Raw genomic sequence first — 23,479 nt, 5'->3', positions numbered from 1 at the left:
ATTTATTAAAGGGAAGGAAGTGCTAGAAGTCAAAATAGAAAAACCAAAGGCATTTAATATGCTTAAGTCTATGCCTCAAGATAAAATTATCTGACACTTTTTGCCCCCAAAGCCCTTAGTAGAGTCACTTTTATGAAAGAAAAAAGAATATTCCTTCTTTTGGTAATGAAAAATCTGATCAACATATTTTTGCAATGAAGAAAACCTTAATTAAATAACAGCAACAATAACGTTAAGAGTAGTACAAATTAGACTGCCTCATTCTCTTACAGTTTTCCTATTAACTTAAGCAGACTGTACGTAGAATGCAAAGTACAGATGGGAAAGAGCTGACAGGGAAAAAAAAGAAAAATAATTAAAAAAAACAAAACAGGAAAAAAAAATTAAAACCCCTAGGGGATTCCAAGACAAGAAAGTTTTTTCACAATGCAGTTCCGCACCACTTTAAGCCAAACTAAATTGGCATTGCCAACGACCCACTATTCTCCCCATGCTAAAAAACACACAGACTCCTTAGCATCAGAACTGCCATTCAGATGACTGTAGCGTAAGTCAGTTCACAAAGCTGATCCACTCAAAAATCCCACCAAACTTTGCAAATGAAAAAAAAAAATTCACATTTTGTTGGCAAGATATGCTCTGCAAACCAAGGCATGAGTGCCTTGTCAACACAAGCAGGAAAAAAAGGACTACCAGAATAAAGGACTATCAGAATACTGATTTAGAGCAACTTCAAGTTCTGTAAAACCCCTCTTAGTGTGCTTCATAGTAATTTTAGAGATGAAATGTGAAAAACACCTTTCTGTCTTCTAACTAATGAACGTATCACAGTCTTTCCCAACCAGTTAACATAATATCCAGTAAAGAATTCTAGCAAAATCAGAATGTATGGTATTTATTTGAATACAAGAAAAACAACAAAAAAAGTCAAGTTTTCCAGGCTGTCTTAAGACATGTTCTTTTCTTTACACAGTAAGTTCTTTGTCAAGTCAACTTCTTGCTGCTATAGTGTTTTGAATTATTCTCCTCCCATTCCTTAAATAAAAGGAAAAGGAACAGCAGCATACAGAAAGGCAAATATCTGTATCTCTATGGAGCAGGGTATCAGAAAAAATCTTCAGTTAGATGAAACAGTGATTTTATTATCATTAATGAAAAAGTATTTCAGAACAACAGGATGAAGGCACCCCTTCATGAATAACCACATTTTTCTGTAACTTCAAAAGAAAAAGATTTTATTTTTTTTAAGAAAACAAAGAAGGGGGGAGGGAGGATAAGAGGCAAGATTACACTTAAGGATTTCAGTATTTATCATATTCAAAGCCAACACGACAATAGAATCTTGCCTACAAGGCAGCTAACAAAATACTGCAGTGGTATTTGCTCCTTAAGTTGCGGACTTCTCATTTGCTGCATACTCTGGAAATTCTTGGGGTACCAGGAAGGATAACAAGTCAGACCACCTTCACTGCTGTCATTAAATTCCTCACTCCAACACTAAATACTGGTATTCAACAACAAAATAAGGAAAAACATGAGTGGTCAGAAAAAACTGTAAAATCAATTTCCCCTTCTGTTGTTTTCATGAACAAATTTAAGCGTAAGGAGAACAGTAAAAACATGAAGCATTGATTGTTCTATAATTGATTTAATACAGTATAAGCTTTGTTATTGATACTAGCAATTAATCAACCTTGACAACCACTGACATATTTAGACTAGATATGAGGAAGATCTCCTGCAATGTGCTATCTACCTGGCTGAAGATGTGAAAACTTTCAAAATCTTAAACTTCTCATAAAATAGATGTGTGTTACATTACAAGTTCCAAAGCAAGATAACAGAACATCTAAAAATCACTGGAGAGGAAAAACAAAAGAGTTGCAGTTTCTTAACCCTGCAGGTAAAACCTGTTGCTGTACAAGAATAATGTTTCATCACCATTCACACAGAACATTCAAACCAAAGATGACCAAAAGGATGCTTAACACGTGCCACAGACTATAATGCTAACTCCCAACAGATTGTTGGAAAATTATCTGAACTACTGTTAGGAGTCAACAGGAAACTCCATATTTGTTCTTCTCCTGCTGTGAAGGAAAACAACAGAATTTGAAAGACAAAAAAAGTCTGGTTAACTGTCTCAAGAAAATAAGTCAAAAAACATTCACTGCAAAAAGACATCTTTATAAAACCACTGTAGGAGGGGTTTTTTGGCCATGAGACGTTACAACTTGAAAAAAGAGAAAAAAACCTTAAAGAAGAGAAAAAAATTAAAACTGTTGTGCAAATGGAAAAAAAAAACAAAACAAAAAACAACACAAGCAACAAACAAGAACACAACCACTGACATAGCACATTTGTGGGAGACTGTTGCTTGACTGGGTGTTCAAAAATCCAGCTAAAAAAATCTCATTTCCAAAATTCAAGATTAGAGACAGCAATGCAAGAGAACTGTTACAATGATGCTCCATTCTCAAATTTCAGGGCATATGTCCATAGGGTTCTATATTGATTTTGATGATAGTCATGTAAAATGTAGAAACAAAGATAAGAAAAGGGTAAGTTGTCTAAAGCTGCCCTTTCTATATTTAAAATTAAGCATATTTTCAAGTACCGCCTACACTGACATATTTAAAATTAGGAAGTGTTTACATTTCATCAAAAGATTTCTGAAGATCTTGTTCTACACCATTTCACCTAGTGGCTGAAATAACTTTTTAGTTTCATGAATGGTAACTTTTAGATAGATGGTTTTAATGCCACATGCTCAAAGCATTCTCTCCTGCACAATCACTATGTTTCCTCCTCTGGAACACAATTTACACATTACAGACAATATTAAGAACATACAGAAGACAACTCTTAGATACAGCCAATTTCAAAATGAAGTTTTGGAAGTTCACATTCTGTCAAGTTGAATGACCTGTTTTGTCTGCTTGCAGGAAATGGATGAAACCTTTCCATTTCCAGAGATCTCCGTAATAGCTTATTTTTCTAGTATCGCATTCCATCAAAGGCCTACCTGGAAAAATGATGGTAAAGTTCAAAACCAGTGATGGACATCTAAACACCTTCTTTGCAACTCTTTCAAGCCATTACTTGCAGATTTCTAGTTGTGTTATTCTAAGTGAAAGTATCGTGACTCAAGCTACAATGTCAAGTAAACTCACTACAGGAAAGACTTTGAGCATGCCATAGTTAAACAGAGAACAACGGGGTTTTTGTCACTGTGATGTATACAAAAATTATTCCAGTCTATCTGTATCTGGTCCAGAAATCCAGTTTTATCTCGTAACTGCCAAGAAATCAAAAGAAGGCTAAGGAAAATTAAAAAAATTAATAATAAAGAACAGAAAAAAAGCCATGCCTTCATTCTGGGAGAAAAAAAGAAAATTATTCTAGTCAGGCCATCTAAACGTACAGAAAGCCATGTAAACTATAATTTAAAAGACAGCTTTTATATTATTGTCTTGTTAACATTTTTAAAAACAGATAAACCTGTTTCACAAGGTAAGTATAAATGTGGTATTTTGGACAGAATGAAGAGGATAGGGACTATTTTGAAATTTGTTCTTAATTCCCTCCAATTTCATGCCTTTAAAGCAAATTCAAATGTCTTCTTACAGAGTATTCAGTCACCTGAGGGTTGTGAGGAACTTTCATTATTGGACTCATCTTCTGTCATTGAAATTGCCATGGCAATTGTTGAAGCAGCAATGGAAATCATCTGACCAGGAAGCTCTGCCCCTGTAAAATACATATGTGTATGTAAATAAAGAAAAGCTTAAGTCTTAAAATGTTTTATTTGTTGCTTGATAGCCATGGATGCTGTCAAGCAACAGAAATTATATGGATAGACACTGTCAGTTTTTAATATGTATTATATGTAGTCAATACGATCAAACAGGAACAAGTGCTATTAATTTTAGTATTACAATACACCTGGAGCCAAAACACAAAACCAAGTTACTTGCTTAGCATTTTCCTTGCTAATGAACTGTCACTGATCAAGTCACTCACAGCTGCTGGCAGTTTGATTAATCTAAAAATCTCTATACCAGATAATCAATTTTACTAACCAAGATTACGATGACTTTCAAGAAAACTAAACCAGCAAGACAGGAAAAGAGTTTCCCCAAATAATCATACAGCTAGTACTAGAAAAGAACACCTGACATTGGATTTTGTGCAAAATTGACTCGCAACAGGCAGAACCGATTTTTCTCAAAGTCTGAACACAAACCATAGTTTTAAGAAACTGGTATTTTAACAATGAATGATTTGCTGGATGGAGTTGTCTCAGTTTCTCTCATGATGAGCGTTAGAGTGGCTACTAAACCCACAATGCTCATTTCTTTCAAAATTAGCCTCTGATTTCAAATTTCCTGGGCTTGCTTTATGCTTGAAACTACACACAGGTTTCTGTAAACTTAAGCAATCGGGCTTGACAATGAGAGTCAGTACTTTGCTATGGAAAACAAACATCAGTCCATTGCAAAGATCTTCTGTAAGATCACTTCAGCATGCGTAAACCACTTTGAAACAAACATACTAAAAATCTTAGGGTAAATTCTTGCAATCCATCTGGTATTGAATTTAGAGTAATACGGTCCAGATTCTTTCACTTGACTTTACACAACTTTTGCCTCCAACAATAAAAGAAATAGCAACTGATTTCTTACCAGAAGAATCCTTTCCATTCTGCTGTTCATGCAACACGCCTACAGTCATCAGAACAACTATGACCAGAAACACAGGAATCCTCCAGGAACCTGCCACCGAAGCTGAAAGATACAGGGTTGGTTTTTTAACAAGAAAAATTACGCCATTAATAAACTCTACATTTAGCAAAACCAAGAAAGGCACCACATCAACCAAGAACAATCTGGGCAGAAACTAAGAAGTGTCATAAAGCAAACAAATTTTCTACATTCATGGAAAGAAGAATAGAAAAAACAGGTGAACCAGTTTCTCAATGAATAAACCAAGCTGTTACCATTCCTAACTTCAATGACTTTAAAATATGCGATATATTCTTTAGAGAACAATTTTTAAAACAACGTGCAAAATTACGTGAAAATACACACAAAACATTTTAGATATCAGAAGCAAATTAAGTTCCCAAAAAAATCTGCATTTATGTTAGATCTCCAGAGAGTGGTGGCATCAAGCAGTGCCTTCTTGGGCTTTGGCTTTTCAGCTAGTACTTCCAACAAATACAAGACTGTCAAAATGTAAGCAGATGCAAAGCCATTATGTGTAGCTTAAAACCTCAGGAACGTGTCCCCACATGGTCAGAACAACCCTTGAAACCTGCTGCTAAAGCAAAGTAAATCATTAAATATGCTGTGAAAGCTTCCATCATGATAGTCTTCTATTATTTGCATGATACTTCCAGCATAAACTCTGATATGATAATATAATCTGATGTTATATTAAATATGTAAAAAAAATTTTAATACTAATAGATTACTATAATCTTACAATTGTATTAACAGATTATACAGACTAGTGGCAAATTTATTTGGTATTGTTGATATATCAACATGCTTGTTGACTACTGAGAGAAAATTTTTTTGTTTTACTTCTATTACATGCATTTTACAGCCTCAGCCTTGGTTAATGGCAGGCTCTCAAGAAAACAATAATATTAAAAATTATCACAAGTGAAAAATCTAAATCCACCCACATGTGACCCCAGCCCTTCCCCACTATCAGGGAGTCAGTATCAGGTCTGGAGCAAAGTAAGGGAAAACCATGGGAAGTACAAACTGAGGAGGAGGAGTGGAAGACAAATGTTGCTCAGCATGTTGATGCCTTCCCATTTCCTACTCCAACTCTCTCTCCTGGCCACATGCAGTCAGAATTTCTGAGCAGAGAAATCAGCCTGCATCTTGGCTAAGACTCCATTATAAAGACTTATCAGAAGAGGAAGCAAGTAGCTTTGTTTGCAAGACAACAGAATCCGAGCCAACGCATTAGAATAGTAATTTCTTGTTACTCACCTAAGTGAAAGAGCAGCATAATCCAGACAGGGACAGAGATTGCTTTTAAGTAACGTTCAGTGCTTATATTCCACTTGAATGAAACCATCAGCAGATAACCAACTACCAAGGTCCATATCTTTAAGAAAAAGATACACACAGGTATGTATACATACACAAGGACAAATATTTTGATGTGTGCTTATATGCACAAACATGCACCCCTACCTGCCCTATCAAGAGAACTGAAATCAGGTTCTAATCCTTTGAGAAGCCTACATTTCCAAACTGTCAATCAATTACAGGAGTTTTTGCTCCATGTAAGAGAAGCGTAAAGTTTGTGTGAAGTGTAAGGGCAGGCTAGACATGACTTCGGTTTGCCTTCGGTATGGTTCTAATGTGAGGCAGTATACATGCTTTGCTGGACGCAAATCCTGAGGGAAGATGGTTTTGCCCCCGAGACCAAACAATTACTCTGGAACTGCTACTGAAAAGGTGAGAACCTAAATGAAATGCAGCCACCAGCGGAGCTACAGGGAGACAGAGCCAGCAGAGCACCACACATTCCAGCACAGAGCAGCTTGCCAGCTCCCGTGTTCCAGTCCCAAGAGACAAAGGGGGCTTTATGCCAAAGACAGCCATTAGAAAGCACAACAAAATCTGCTGTTCCTCAGCAGTGTTGGTCCACAAAACAGTCATGCCTTTAAATGACTTGTGACACGTAATTTGGCCAAATGTGGACTCAAGACAAACATCTAAAACCAACAGAACCCTTAGATATTAAGACTAAAGTTATAAACAAACAAACAAAAATTTGATCTGAAATGCACGGCAGCACTCTTTGAACAGCATAGGTTCATAACAAATTCACAAGGCATATTACAGCACAACTGTAATTGCAAGACACAACTCGGCATGAAGATGCTATCCTACTCCCTAACATCAGCCACATAACACCTTTGTATGACAGATGTTCCAGCATCAAGCCAACTTTTCTCTTTAGCTTTTAAATTTAATGATAAATTACAAATAGGAGACTCAGTAAGTTCAATAAATTAAACTTTCTGATTAAAAATATGCCACAAGTAGGAGGCTAAGAGGTCATAAGCCTATGTTTAACAGCCAACAAAGTAGAACATGTTGCATTGCTTTTAGCCATGCAGGTAGCTGAACTAAAAGCCAGCATTTCAGGGTTTAGGTATTCAATAATTTTTTGTAAGTTATAATAATTCATCAATTCTCATTTCTAAAAGCTTAGCAAATGACCCAAGTAAAAGTATTTCTTCTTTCAATTAAATAGAAAGAAATAGCTTATTTTAAAATAAACAAGTCATCTTGTTTCGGACATCAAACAATAACAATCTAGAAGCCCTGTAAAAAACCTTGTCAACTGACTGGTGCAAGAGGTTTCATTTCAGTGACACCATGGAGTAATAGTTCTTTATCGGTTAATGTTATGGCCAAGCACTTCCCTACGCTGCAAGAAATAATACTGCACGGGAACTAGGGTAGCCTACTTCTCTAAGTTGGGTAAGCCTACTTCCAACAATTCACAGCTGAAAGCAACTGACAAAACAAATTAACTTAAACTGACAGAGACTAGGATTTCAACCCATACTAACTTGGCAACAGCCTAATTCCCCCCCCTGCCCTTAACCCTTTAAAGGCATGTTATATCCTTTCCCACTTTTCCTGATTGGTCTCCAAAGGTTTTGGCTACAAGAGTGTGAGAATATTACTAGCCTCTTTACTATTACATGTCCATCTCAACAACTGACATCATAGAAATGAAGAATAAAAGATACTGCCTACTTTCATTAAAATTAAGCTACTGTCATTATTGCACTAAAACTAGAATGGATGCAAGTTCCATGCTAAGCCAAAATGCCTATAAATTTGATCTATAAGAGTATACAGCTAACCAGGTAACTAACATACATACTTCAGATATTGCAGAATGTCTTAGCTACCATGAACTATTTATCAAGCTGAAGTCAGTTGCAGATGCCCAACTTTCACCATGTACTCTGAGATTTTAAATGCCTGTTCAATTACAATTAATATTTACAGACATGCACAACTCCCACATATCACAATTTTAGGATGGCTTAATCCTGTAAGGTTTCCTTCTTCCTTCCCTCACTTATCTTCATTGTCTGAGCAGAGAGCAAGGACCTTATTTCTCACACATCCTTTGCATTTTGTAGCACCCCTAACAAACTGAATAAAATGTTGTTTTGCCTTCAGACATATAAAGTAAAACAGCCTGCTTCCCTGAATAAACTGCTGTAGGACTGCAGCGTAACTTCTTGGATTTCAGCACCCACTTTCGGGTTACACTGGTAATTTTAAAAGGCCAGATTTAGACAAGCCTAGGCAAGTCTGAAGGGCTTCAGTTCTCTTTAAATTGCCAACTGGAGGCAAAATTACACCATACAAAGATGCAGCTTTTATGTTAAGTTCAAGCACCTGCTTCAGTGTTTTGATTTTTCTTTTAAATTTAAGTGTTGGAAAGTCTAGGATTTATCAGCATGACCATATCACCAATGTTACTGAAAGTCTGTTCACAGTTCCAGTGAAAGTTGAGAGAATTCGAAAATCTGAGACGCTTTTGGCTTTGCCATAGTTTTTTTGATAACAAACTCTTTCTTACTACTCAACTCTTGACAACATTTATATTGAAGAGTAAAATTATTTACATAGTTCACTCCCTTTTTTCCTATCAGCAATTTAATGTCTAAGGGAGAGGTTTTACAGATGCTTATTTAATAGCTCATTGCTACTGAAGGCGGCAGTTCATTCTCTCCCACTGCCAGTCAGACAGTCCCACCTCTTCTACACACTAGCTTCAACGTTCAGCCAGCCAGCTCAAGCTCCCTAAGCTGATAATAAACTATCTGGAAAAAAGCCCACGAGTTTATAATCTAATTCAGTTATAGCTAAACAGGCTCACAGAGGTAAGACAGGTACCAACAACAGGGCAACTGAAGCATATGTCTGAAGTGGGGTAAGCAAGAACAGCTCCTCATTGGCAGCAAAGCTGTCGGAACGACTCAGCTTTCCTTGGGAGTGTTGCCCCAACAACTCAACATCCAGCAGGAACACATTTCCTACCTGCTTCACGTAAGCCACCCCCCACTAAACACAACAGTGAAGACTGAGTAGAATAACAAACAGTTACTTCTTTTGATATATGCTCTGCCAACCTTCCAAAAGTTTTCAGTTTTTAACAAGTCAGATGGCACTTTTGCAAACTTAAAACAGTGCTGCACTGAGTAAAGCTGGTTGAAGAAGTGATTTTTTTTTTAACAGCAGTGCATTATTTCTACGTCTTCTCCTCAGTGGCGATGCAGACTGGCAAAGGAAAATGAACCTACCGCAAAAGCTGAGCCGAATACTGTTGGACTTGAAAAATGAAGCGACACAAGGCATTAAATGCACCACTAAAAGCCAAACTGTGTTTGCCAGCATGAACATCACAGTGTTTTCTCTATCTGTCTGTTCATTTGAAAATGGTTTTCTAAACAATAAAAAAGATAATAAGGACACAACTGAGCAATTACAAAAATGTCATTTTGATTCCAGTTTTCAGAACCAAAATTATTTTCAGGTAGCTTTACTGTATATTCCACAGTACACAAGAGAAAATGCACCACAACGTGCACAGTTTGGCAGAATGAAGAAAGTATAACTGCCCTTCATTTAGCATGGAGACAGTCTTTGTCAAACAGATACAAAACTAAAAAAGCCCCAAACCAACTAATCACACATATAATACTACTGGCCACCTCAAAGCAAACTCAACCACCTTTTCCATTCACTAAGGAAGGCATCATTTACCTAAGCAGGTAAATAACATCCTGATTTTTTCTTCCCCCTAAGTGAACACAAGTAAGCATAAATCTGACAGACTAAATTATTCCTTGTCCTAAGCCCAAAGGACTAGAACAGCATACCAGTTCTGTTTCTTCTAGAACCCCGAAGCGTGACATATATCCACGTAGATATGTTTGACATTGACACACAGATTGCTAAACCACGTGAAACAGAAGCCTGGTGTTTAGCAAGACTACCCTTTTTTGAAGGGACAAAATTATGAACTTATAACTAGAATCCTGGGGCATGGGGGAACTGACCATCAAAATCAACACTGCCATACATGGGTTAGAAGTATTTTCAATGTGTCCTGCAACATTTCCTACACTATGAATTTAAGAAAATCCTTTATATCCAAGATATGCAGAAGACTGCAGGTATGGATGTTGAAAATGCTCCTCCTTTAGTTCACTTTTCCTGTCTTAACACAAAAGTTATTTATGAGAAACTCCATTAAGAGAAACACTACTCAGAAATCAAACTTTTCAAGATTCACTTGTGAAAAGAGCTTTTTCAGAGCACATCAAATTCCCTGAAGACAGAACACCACTCCTCTGACATGCTTCACGATGACACTTTCACAAGAGATGGCTCCTCAAGGTATGCAACTTCACCTTCTTTATTAGAGAAATCACAGTTAAAATTTTGCTGGACAGTTACATAGCAAGCATTCCTTTCAGAGGTGGTAGAAAAAGAAGTATCATTGTGTTCAAATAGTACATATAAATACCAAACACCCCCCCCTAACTTTACATAGCATATATCATCAGGCTCAAGGCTAGTGTCAGCTTAGTGCCTGGGGCTGCAGTTCATGCTCATAAATCTAAACAAGTTCACAAGCCTTTTCAAGAAAGGTATCCTACAGCAGGTTCTCCCGAAACTGAGCGTGGGTGTGGAAGGGAAAAACAAAGGTGGAAAAGAAAACATTATCAACATCTCAGTCTTTCCCTGCCCTCCCCATCCTGTTTTTAAACAGGCCACATGTGGTCTCTACACAGTTGATCTCCACCAAGTTGTGAAAACAAACCCAAAACTGTGGTTTTGGCAAGATGTGTTTACAGTCAGTACCTGGCTGCATGATTTATGACTCATGATACCAAATAATGAAAGGATTATTATAAACAGCAGAAAGAATACTTAAGGGCTTTTTCAGGTGGCGGGGGGAGGGGGGAGGGGTATGCTGGGCAAGTTTTAAAGGCCTGCTCTAAGAAGAAAGGGAAGGGGGGGGAAAAAAACCAACCCCCCAAAAACAACCCTATCTGAAACACTCGAAAAATAGGAAATATATGCAACTCAAAAATCAGAACTGTAATTTATAGTTATTCCAACATTATAGTCAACCTTAACCCTTTCCTTTGCTAGAAGAGAAGTTGCCCCATCTTAACAAAACACAGATGCTTTTTTGCCTCCACGGGTGATATTCAACAGCACTGTGGAAACCAAGCTTCTTGGAACCTGTGACCCAAAACATTTGCCAAGAAGCACATTTGAGAATTTCAGTCTGCAAGGGTTACCTTAGAGGCTGCTGACATCTAGTGCCAACACAAATGGAGGTTTCCCTGGCAAATGCCTTTGATCGATTCCCTGACAGGGAGCAGCAGACAGTCGACCAGCCAGAACAGACACCACCTACTTTGACAATATTGCAATGCAGTGGTCATGGCAAAAGGTCTTTCCAGATTTGCCCAGCACTGTAGAGAGGAAAGCGTTGATTAGGTCCTCTAACTGCATGCTAACCACTAGAACAAAATAAGTTGCACCTAGTACAGTCAGAGATATAAAAATACACTGACACACATACATATATGAGTGCACAGTTTTGACCCTGACCAATAACTTGTGACAAACCAAGGAAGAAAGACTGGCCATGGGAGAAAGATTTTGACAGCCCTGTAACCAAGTTCACTCCAGAGAATTCTGCCAATTATGATTATATCATATTTAATTTATTAAGATGAACTTCAGAGTCAATGTAGAACAGCTGTACAATTCATTTCATCTGCCCAGATCTACAAACTATTTTCTAAATAAATATGAGCATGTGAACCCTGCTGGGGGGAAAAAAAAAAAAAAATACAACCAATAGTGGGCCATATATTACTGTAAGTGTAAAATGCCAGGCTAAAGTAGTTTGAACTCTTGCCATGAAGCAGAAGAATTTCTCATACTTTAAATACAGTGATGGATACCAGCATACTTCCTACAAAACTAGGATGACAAGGCAGTCCAAGTCCAAGTCCAATCAGCCTTCAGAAGGTATGCTAACTGCATAGGTAACCATGCTGAAATTGCCATAGCATATAAATGTGTAAAGGTTATATTCAGTCTGCTATGAGACAAACTCCCCTCCTTTTCAAGAGGGAAAAAAAAAAAAAAAAAGATAGAGAAAAACATTCCCCTTCCCTATTACATGTAACTGAAGTTCAAGTAGAGTCTGTGTCCTCTACGTAAGACTTCTGCAAGCAACCCATAGAGAAGGCTGGAGTCAGAGCAAGGAACTCATATGGAATTTATAACCAGCTCCCAGCTTTAAGGTCCAGCAGCCTACTACATTTTTTGAGCAAGCTTCTTCAAAGCTGATGCAGGAACTGTAGAGCATGAAGGGAAAGAAAAGGAGATGGTAGGAACAAGATGCTTGTAGACTAGCCTAAGATCTTGGACTCGGTCTTCAAATGCAGTGTTTTGCAATCACCTATCAAACAGTGCTACCATGGAGGTATCTATGATTCCTAATTCAAATTGCAGGTGTGACTTAAGAACCACAGACAGGAATATAGCCAATTCCAAATCTTCACTCATCAGCACGATGAATGGCTTTCCCAGATTTGAGGACAACAGTGGCAACAGTACAAGAAAGCTCTGTAACATACTGGTGCCAAGATACAGTTTACTACGTCATTATCACATGCAATTGCTGCGTTTGGAGAACATATTTTTCTGGAACCAAAGAGAATTTCTGTCACTGTATCACAGCCTAGTAGATACCATGAAACTGCCTTTAGTTAGAGAACATCAAATTGGTATCCCAAAACCCCATAGTTGTTCTCAGTCAAATTCTAATGATAGGCATCTATCTTCTCACTTCTCTAGCACAACAGAGGGAATCAGAAAGGGAGAAGACAACCAGGCATGGTTTTATTCTCTGTAAGCAGCAGGGCCATCCAGATGGGGCAAAGCTCCAAATGAGAATAAAAACACTGTATTGTATAAATACACTGTATTACTTTGCAGCCTAAGACAGAATTGTTGGTGGCTGGAGCACAGACACAAGATGAAACTTACCATAAACAAATGTACTATGCTAGTCAGTTACTGGTCTCGCACTTAAAACAAGCCATGCTCGCTCGTCTCTTTTATGCTTTTAATACATGATTTATGTATCATATTCTTGGCAAGACAGTATTCCTTGCTGTCTAAGTGGAAAATTTACTTATTTTATGTTAATTAAGTTATTCCGTATCAAAATATTTCAAAACACAGAAGTCTAGATTGGCTTAGTGGACTGCTACAAGAAACAGTGCAAGAAATGAAATTACCATTACTTTTGCTTATCACATAGAGTATCTACAAACAAAAATGGTTGTAATCTTCATGCAAGACAACATACAGAAGGAACCATGGAGGATTCAGATCCCAGAGAAGAACAGTACAATGGAGAAAACTGACTCGTAATATCCAAAATTTCTGTGCAGCTAACAAGCAGACGGTACATGTGTAAACAGAGTCCTACAATACAACGTGGCAATTAAACGGCTTTAAAATGCTTAACTGAAGTTAAAGCAGATACTACGAACTGATCCAGCTCAAGGCTCCTCAGCAGCATGGATAAAATTAAGTTATCCTGCTACAGCTCTGAGATAATACAAATCAGATAGCAGCACAATTCAAGAAAATGGAATAGGAAAACACTGTAAAGTGTATAGATGATGCCAGGCTGAGTTGAGGTTACTTACAAAGGGAAGCCCCAGAGTTTTCTCACATAGGGCCCCAAAAAAAGACACAGGCCACTTGCATAGAAAGCTATGTTTGCTTAAGGAAGTCCATGGTTAGTTATTTTGACATGAACCCAAAATCTTCCCAAAGAACTCAAGTGAGGAGAGTCCTGGGAGCTTACTACCTTTTGGCCAGTTAAAATCTTATAGCACTTCAATGAACACAAGTGTCATATCAGAAACACCGGTGCAAAACAAAGCATCAGAGACTGCTAACAAAACTGCACTGAGCACGCACAGACATCCAGCAGTGCATTACGACCATAGTTATGAGGTTATATCGGTGCAACTTCCCTCAGTACCCTTATACGTATCCACTGTAAGTAAAGCTTAATTAACTAAGTTTGATAAGGGACTGGACTTAGCCAAGTCGGTTAGTGTAGCAATATCGCTGATTTGTTAAAAATAAAATGGGTAGGCCAGTGCAAAGGAAAGTCTTAAGCTTATCGGGTAAATTGTGTGGCAACTAATCAAAACTTCCCATCAGTATCAAGCCATGCTTACGTTCTCCACCACTTAGTTAAAAATGGTTGTATCTTGCCTTTTCTTAAAAACAGAGTGACTGTCTATCTACTCAGTCTTAATTATACTTCTGAGGACAAAACAGACCAGAAACACATCTCCCCTGACGTTTTCCAGCATATGACAACACTTCAGAATAGAAAGCCCAGAAAATCTCTTCTTCCAATGTTCACCTTCAAGAGACAAAACACATTCTCCAGTCCATCCTATTCACACTAGAAATGGCTCAAATATCCCTCATTAGTACATTCAGGAGAACTATGACTTTTTTGTTTCTGATATGTATCTCCGAAGTTGTGTTTGAGATAGCAGCATGCACCAGCTCCACCAAAGGAATAAAACTTGTATTCAAAGAACATGTGTAATTCAAAATCAGAAGCCTGGACAAGCTCGGTGGCTTGTTTCCTTTCTTGACAGTTTCTCTCTCTTGCCCACATAAGATCAGTTTTACATAGTTTCTCAGTTCTATCTCCACGTATATGCCCATTAAACCAACTGTGCATGTCACTTTCCACCCAAGGTGGCGGTGGGGGGCATGGTTGTTTTGTTTGTTTGTTTAAAAAACTAGAGCAGCCTAAAAAAAGCCTTTGACACTAGGCAATCTGAGCATGCCAACTGTACATCAGTATCTAATAATTACAAGTTACTGATCTTCCGTGCTTCCACACACCTATTTACTTGAGATTATGTAGTATTTCTTGCATTTTCAATTATAACTTACAAAGTGAAGTTGAGTTCTGCCAGAGGTTTTAACTAGTCTACCTACTGAAAACACAAGAAAAAAGCCTCCCAGAATCTTTATTACCATAAGAGAAATTTGTAAGTTAAACCGACAGCGTTACTTTTTTTCCTGTTTGAACTTTGTTTGCACCGTATGATACTTCAAGAAGGAAAAAAAAAAAAAAAAAGAAAAAGAAAAGAACAGTACACCGAGAAACAAGCCTTAAGACGCCTTTCCCCCGCAAGTCACTTGCGGAGCTGAAGTGCTGTTTCACAACACTGAGGACACATCTCCCAGCTCAGAGCCGATGTTTGCCCAAGACCTCACCTGGATTACCTTTGACTTCACAGTCCCTCAAAGCTGGGGCATGACTGAACTACGGACATGAAACACCGCCAGAGAAAACAAACCCGTCTGCTTCTGCTGCACCCCCCTGGATGATCCAGGGCACCTCCCCACGCCGCGGGTTATCACTCGGGACCTTTTCCGAAGCTATTTTCCACACGGTTTTATAGCGAAGGCAAGGTTCGCCCGCCGCGATGCCCTGACAGCCGGCGGTTTGCTCCGGCTCCCCCCCCGTCCCGCCCCGCCACAGCCCGCTGCTGTGAGGAGAATGAACTCCTGCGCCCTTTAGCGTGGCGGCGGGGAAGAAAGAAGAGAAAACGGCAAACGGCGGCTTCAAACAGGCGATTTTACACGTTCGCCTCCACAGAGCCGCCGCCGCCCCGCAACAAGTGAGATGGCGGCCGGCGCCGCGCCTCAGCCCGCGCTCCCCCAACCGCCCTTCCCGCCCGCGGCGGGCACTCACCCACTGGCTGCTGAAGTAATCCAGCCCCTGGCAGATGAGGCAGGCGGCCTGGGCCAGCAGCACCTGCACGCCCAGGGAGCTGCCCAGGCAGTGGAGCCCGTAGAGCAGCGGTCCCCCGGCACCCAGGAGCAGCAGGAGCCGCCGCCGCCGCAGCACCTGCTCCCCCAGCGCCTCCACCCCGTAGTTGGCGAAGCAGATGGGGAGGAGGAGGGCGGCCAGCAGGACGGGAGTGCGGGAGCGGTGCAGGCGGCCGAGCCAGCGGCGGCCCAGCGCCGTCAGGGAGCTCTTGAAGGGGTGCAGGAAGGTGCCGCAGAGCACGGCCCAGAGCAGGGGCCGCAGGAAGGCCTCCAGGATGAAGTAAACCAGGACGGCGGCGCCGCAGCACAGCCCCGCGAAGAGCAGCGCTCCCGTGTTGTAGAAGGCCTGCTTGATCGGCTTCTCCAGCCGCGGCAGCGACATCCCCGCCGCCCCGCCCGGGCCGCCCAGCGGCAGCCTCGGCACGGCCGCTGCTGCCGCCGCCGTGCCCTCCGCCCCGGAGGAGCCGCCCGGCCGCCGCTTCTGCGCCGGCGAGCCCGGAGGGACCTCGGCGGGAGCCGCCGGGGGCTCTCCGCTGTCAGCCATAGCGCCCGCTCTCTCCCGCCCAGCGCCGGGGCAACGGGCCGCCGCTGACGGGACCCGGCGCGCAGCTGCTGCCGCCGCCGATCGCCGACCGCCGCCGCCTCAGGCGAGGGGTAGGGAGCCGGGGCTGCTGGGGGCTGTAGTACCGCCGAGCGGCTCCGGGCACGGCCGTACGCCCGGCCCGGTGGGGAAGGGTGCTGGGAAATGTAGTTCTGCGGCGAGGAGAGCCGGCGGCCGGGCTCCTCCCCGCGGCGGGCGGGGTGTGTGTGCGTGTGTGTGTGTGTGTGGTGGAGGCCCCTTTATCCCGCGTGGGTTATCGCCGAGGCTTCCCAGCGCCTTCGTGGCTTTTCCTGAAGGAGGCTGCCAAGGGCTGGAGCTTGAAAGAGCCCGGCAGCTTGCTCCGTGCGTTCCTCATCCCCACTCCAGCAGGGCAGACCTTGTTGCGGCTCTGTTAAAGGCTCTCCCGTCCCTCCCGCGGCTTTCGTCTCTGGAAACGCGAAATACTCGGAAATTTGCAGCGTCATTGCGCGGTGGAGAGCGAGACCAGTTAGACCAGGCGGAGAATTTTGTCTTGTTTGAACACGCTCTGGCATCGAATTGTTTAACAAGGAAGCATCTGCGCTTTTACCGGGAATTAGGCCCATGGAAAAAAGTAGTTGCTCTGGGTAGTTTTTTTTTTTTTTTTTAGACCTGGCATTTGTGACCTTATGTTGCACCAAATGTTTCTTGCAAATAATCTAGGGAGAAGCTAATTTCCTGCATCTGGCATACACCAGACCTCCGTGTCCTTGCATGGGGGTGATGGCTAACATTTTACAGGTGCCCTAAGTGCCTCTATAATAAATATGCTCCATCTGAGCAAGTTTTGTGAGGGCTGGAATCCCCGACATTTGAGCTAGCTCAGTGCTGCCACTGTGCTACTCAAACAGTTGTCCTTTCACAGCTGAACACAACCCCTGAGCAGGTACTAAAGCTGTTGGTAATGCTGCCGTAGACCCCGCAGAGGAATCTTCCTCTTTCTTCTGAAAGAGAGATGCAGCATATCCTCTACAACATCTTACAGAGGTTGCATACCTCTGAACACGTAAAAAACGCATAGATACTGGAACTTGATTTGTTTTCTCCTCCTTTTTAGGATTTACACACAAGTTTAACATTATGCAACTCCATGGTAGATTTGTGTCCGCCAGGACTTCAGTGAAGCGTTTCTTGCACGATGCAGATGTCTAAAAGCTGAAATTACCCTGAGCACAATTGTTTTTAACTTGCAAAACAGCAATACAACTGTTCATAGCCCAACTTTTGAAAAGGCAGAGCAATCCAAAGGCAACAGACTATAGGTGAGACCTATCCCTATCATCATCCCGAGGAGGAAAGGTAAAGGTTTTTCAACACAGTTCCTGTAACCATGTTGCATCCTATGGCTGTAGATGGGACTGGGCCCAGACAGTTTCCTAGAGATTTTGCACTGCAGTCCTGACTTGTCCGTGCTGCAAAGCCTTCCCTGCCAGTTACACACACATTTGTACTTACAAAGGTCTCCCTTGGCTCCTGCAGCACCTTGTTTTCCTTTGCTGAACAGATCACGTGCAGGTTCAACAGAGTGCTTTAATTTCATGCAGTGGAGGCATTTATAGACCTACAGGTATCTCATTTGATCCTGATGGTGATGAGGCATTATGAGCAGTTGTCCATGAGAGAAGCTTTTATTGCACCTTAAAACGATACTGTCACTTACTGCTCTTTGATCAGATAGATCTGCCTCCTGGCAGGGTGTTGAAATAGGTAACAAGCATGCATCGCCATCTGAACCTTTTCTCTTCAGTTCCTGCAGAGAGGAGGAAGCATGCCAAAAAAAAGAGACTCTAATGGCTCATTATAATACATTTATTGTATTAAAGTTCAATTAGCAAGTGTCAATTAAGATTTACACTGGGGGGGGGGGGGGGGGGGGGGGAGTTGAGAGTACAAATCCTCCTGTTAGATAAACAGAGATGCCAGCAAATCAAATCTTCATAGGTACATCCTTATTCCTTTGATTTTTCTTAACAGACTCAGGCAGTCACTTTCTTCAGAAATAGAAATTAATGTCACCTCTTTGACTTGAGTGAAGCTATAAATACTGATTTACATAAACTGAAGATTTGGTCCCTACTGTAGAAAACCTTTTCTTTCCAGTTCTGTGTTTCACTATTCATTATAAACAACTAAACATATCAGAAATAAAATTAAAAACAACAACAAAAAGCACCCAACCCCCAAACAACAAACCCACAACACAGTAAAGATTTCTAACTAACTCCTGTATTACCACAACATGAACACTTAAGAACAGGGACATGACCATAAACATCAGAAAACAATCTCCAAGGAAACAGCTGAGGAAGGATACGTGATCTTCACAAAACACACCTCAAGATCTGAAGACTTAATTCCACAACAGATCTCAAATGGTGACTGCAGCCTTAACAGCTGGTTTTGTCAAGACTTGAAAAGTTATGTGATTTTAGATTAGATGCCCATTTAGGTATAAACTGCACTGATAAATTGTGGTTTAGGCATTTTTATGGCTGTAGGTAAATAGGGCACCTCAGGGTCCTATACTACCAGAAATTCTCCAACAGTCCCTTTGGATGTAGTTTTGCTACCAGTAATTCTTCAAGGGTGAAGAGGGCAGCAAAGGAATGCTTTTGTGTCAATGTAGAAAACGTGTGTGTGCCTAAAAGTACACATGTGCTAAGTATTGACAGTCCTCAGTGGTCTCCTATGTAGAGGGAAATATAAAATGAGGCATAACTAGTAAGAGAGAAGCTCCTAACTGCTGTCTGCTGCTGCACTAGCACCCGTGATTTTGAGCACTGAACTGAATCTGTCCGAGTCCCCTTCAAGAGCTCCCAGACACCCTAGTTCTTATTCACTCGATGTGCAGCCAACACAGCCCAAAGCTGTCTTACATGTGATACCAAAATACTGGGTACTGAGGTGGCGAGGAAGCAGAGGAGACAGACAACGCTGGCAACAGCAAGTTCATCGTGATTTACACCCGAAATAAGCACATGAAACTACGAAATAACTTGGTCACGAAGCCACAAGGTGTCAGCACTGGCCTGTGTATTTAGAAAATAACTCTACCCCTGTTGGAGAAACTTCTTGTTTGTTTGTTTTAACCTGTGCTACTGAACATTTGTGAACGTTCTGTTGAGGTTAATCTCACTTCATTAGCTCACCTCAGTTTAATATCCTCTTCAGATGAATGAAAAATACTCAACGTAAATGACTATAGTTTCAACAGTAGCAGGACCAAATTAAAAAAAGATGTCATCTTTAAAGTTCATCATTAAGATATAAACTTTAGGTCATCACCACATACCTTTGTATTTTGGGCTAAAGAAAAAAATTAATCTGTTACGCAGATCAACTGCTAATTTAATCCAAATACATGTAATTTACAAAATAGTGGTAAAAAGAAAATGAAAAACAGCTCTTGGGAATACCGGCTCTGTACCCACTGATTAATTATAGCAGTGACTGACTTTACTGCAGAAACAACTTGTTCAATATCTCAGTTAAAGTATATGGTATTATCAGCAGTGCTATACTTGAATGATTCATATAGACGACTATTAATTTTGTTCAGTTCACAAGGTGAATGAAATGCATGGTTGTAAGGCACAGCAGTCAATAGCACCAAACACAAAGATGTTCACTCAGTGGACCAGCATGCAAAACACAGCACCAGTAAGACCTTGGGATGAACAAAATCCAGAGCACTATCTCACAGGGTTTAGCCCACATGGCAGCTGCGTGCGTGGAACAAGAGCTGGATATACAGAGATCTGAGTAACAGAAGAATATTTTGGCTTCGTCAGGCTTGTGACAAAATGCCTTACCAACCTGTCAAATGTTATGTGGCACAAGACAAACAGAATATATTTTAAGCCCCCTGTTGAGTCTGAGGCCTCTATTGGTCATGATCCCTTGGATAGTGCACAAGTAGCTGACACACACAAGATGCGACCTTTCTTGCAGCCTGCAACTGCAGGGTAGCAATACTACAAACACAAAAAACAGAGCACACAGCGTAAAAGCAATACATTTCTTGGTGCCTTGAGCTAACTGTTCCTCTCAGTCTACCAGCAAGGAGCTAAAATACCTGCTCAAACCTGAGAGATCTCAGAAGTTGAAGCACCCCTGTTTGAGAGACTTCTACAGCTGCTTTCGCTCACTGAGTATCATGGGACCTCCTCCTCTCTGTTATCAATCTCTAATATAAATTCATTTTCTTCTTTTCTGTAAAAGGCCCTTCTGACTGCTTCAGGAGCTGCTCTGCCTGGCCAAGCAATAGGGCAGCAATGACAGTAGATAAAGAACACCCAAATTTGTAATATTGGCAGCTTGATTATAGTTGCATCAAATAGGTCACAAAAAACACAGCATAGAGGTCACCACAGGAACCTCTACATGCTACTTACTACATGACAATTGGGTTAATACTTTGTTAACACACAGATTATTAGATTTATTTACAGCTTCACTGTGATTCTGATGGTGAAAGAAAAAAAAGAAAGTAATCCCCCACATCTGTTAATTCACTACTCTGACCAGCCTCACTGACTTAAACAGAATTACTCAGGGTAATCAATTCAAGCCAATGGCACAGGAAGGAATTGTTAACACAAGGAAACAATAGAGACTTCTTTAGCCTCAGAGAGACCTTTTTTCCCCCTTTTATAAAGGCCATACCACACATTTTCTTAGACTAAAAAGGCATTTATTGTAACAGGTTTATAAATATTGTTGTCTGTCACTGTCAAATATCTAACAAGGCTCACTTGAACACCAACATTTAGTATAAAACAGATGTTACAAAGCAGTATTTTAGGGCATGCACTGATTGTAAAGGAGACCCGTAGGTCGTCATAATTTCATTATGTATTCATTCAGTGTTATTTTTCTGAAAAGACTAGTGCATAAATACAAAGAAGTTTGATGATTACTTCTGGACTACAAAACCCCAATCCTGTGCTCCTACCCGACCAAATGCTCATTCACTTCACATGGATGCTGGGTATTGGCATACAGAATGGAGCCTAGCATAAAGAACGCAGAACACCACTTAATGCTATAGTTACAAGTTGCTTATTTGTATGTTTTAACTATGTATTAGTCTTGAGAACGCTGAACAAAGTCAAAAGGTAGAGATGACATTTCAGGTTCAACCATTACATTTCATGTAATACAAAACAAGTAGCAAGAGTTAACATAGTTACGACAGCCTGCTTACTTGCAAAGAGGTTAAAGCAAGCTAGACCTCAGGATATATTAATCAGAAAAAACAAGGCATACTAGGCATCTCTTTTAACCTAAAAAGAACTCATGATACTTCAAATATGCTAACAAAATGTATCTGTCTAAAAGGCTGGGGATGTGACACATAAATATCAGGGTCCCATCGTTTCATTTTTCTAATGAGTTAATAGGTTTGAAATTTAATCTTTGAGACTCTGTGTCAAGATTTGAATGATACTTCCAGATTTAGAGAAAATCTATTGGGGTAGTTTTTTCTATTTCAGTGTTTATCACTAACTGTGCAAAACTGAAAAAGAAATCATTGCCTTATATGTGAGCAGTCCAATACTTCAGACGCAGATATCATATTTGGGGCTTAAATAAGGGGTTTTTTCCTTCTAGATTTAAATATGGCATCTGTGCTTCTGTTCCTATTATCCTAATACTCTATACGACACTATTTTCTTGACTTACTGAACTTATCCTCCAGTTTGGAAAAAAATTGAAAATAACACTGTAAAAAGACTAACGTGAGGCTAATTTTTGTACCAAAGAAGGTGACAGAAGGTTAGTATATAAACACTGCAAACATAATACCCTAGTGGGTAACATCTTGGGTTTCTATATATTCTGGATCATTCTGCCTATCAAAAATCAGCTAGGAGTCACAGAACATGTAGGATTCTGTGTTTTGTCTTCTTTTGTCCCCAAAGCAGAGTCTAGCCTTTTGCTTTTAAACTCTCTTGTATAATTCTCAGACTTACACACACCACACACACACACAATACCTTCAGCGAAATTGCATTGCCTAAATATTAATTATGGGAAGAATATTTTTCATTAATCTAAACTTTGCAGATCACTGTTGTAAAAATTTGGCAAGAATATTTTTATTCCTTGGCACACAACTTAAGTGAATTGTTCCCTTATTTAGTCTTCTACTAACACCTTCTTATGAAATTGAACTCGGTGATGTCAAGCTTAAGAGAGAGATGTGAAACTATATTGGGCAACACGTTGCAATCACTATTTGCCATAAAATGTTCACTGCCCTGAGCAGGCATTGGAGCCATAAAAGATTTGCAGCTGCTTGGCACTTTTTAAAAAATCCAATTACTTCTTTAAAAATGTAAACATGAATTTAAGTAAGTATCACTTAGAAACAGCTCAGAAGAGTACTGCTGCCAGCTAATTCTGTAACACTCTAGTCTATAAAGTGCACAACACCTTTACAGACAGTTTCTTAAGAGCACCATATAAAAGTTCACCTTGTAAGGACATCCCTAAATAGCCTCTCACTGCAGATCAAAATGAGCCTATACGGAGCAGCAGCTATTCTAAAACAGGGGCCATGAAGTCCTGCACGTATTCCAACCTCGCATCGGTTTGCAAGAACATTCCTACTTAGATAAGAAACACAGAAGTAGGACAAAAGCCACAGTTGTGAATGACTGCGAAACTGCGGTGGGGGCAGTTCAGATGGGACATTAGGAAAAGGTTCTTCACCGAGAGGGTGGTCGGTCCCTGGAGCAGGCTCCCCGGGGAAGCGGTCATGGCACCAAGCCTGTCAGAGTTCAAGGAGCGTCTCGACGACGCTCTTAGGCATATGGTTTAGTTTTAGGTAGTCCTGCATGGAGCAGGGAGCTGGACTCAGTGATCCTTATGG

The 23,479-nt window shown here is 40.5% G+C and overlaps 1 protein-coding gene across 2 annotated transcripts in view; it reads right to left on the bottom strand.

Moving 5' to 3' along the window:
* The window catches only part of TMEM245 (transmembrane protein 245), an 86,748-nt gene extending 70,221 nt beyond the window's left edge, over positions 1–16,527 (bottom strand). Inside the window, exons 1-4 of one of the 2 annotated variants that reach the window (XM_049830428.1) lie at positions 15,907–16,527; positions 6,009–6,126; positions 4,686–4,787; positions 3,643–3,750 (exon numbers count right to left, since the gene is read on the bottom strand). In XM_049830428.1, the coding sequence (XP_049686385.1) occupies positions 3,643–3,750; positions 4,686–4,787; positions 6,009–6,126; positions 15,907–16,527 (949 nt within the window). The remainder of the gene's footprint in view (positions 1–3,642; positions 3,751–4,685; positions 4,788–6,008; positions 6,127–15,906) is intronic. The other variant, XM_049830429.1, reaches the window with a different exon arrangement.
* Positions 16,528–23,479: the final 6,952 nt, after the last annotated feature.

Source organism: Accipiter gentilis, chromosome 27 (assembly GCF_929443795.1).
Source record: "Accipiter gentilis chromosome 27, bAccGen1.1, whole genome shotgun sequence".
In the NCBI taxonomy this organism is placed as follows: Eukaryota; Metazoa; Chordata; class Aves; order Accipitriformes; family Accipitridae; genus Astur; species Astur gentilis.
This window is presented reverse-complemented; position numbering and strand designations above follow the sequence as displayed.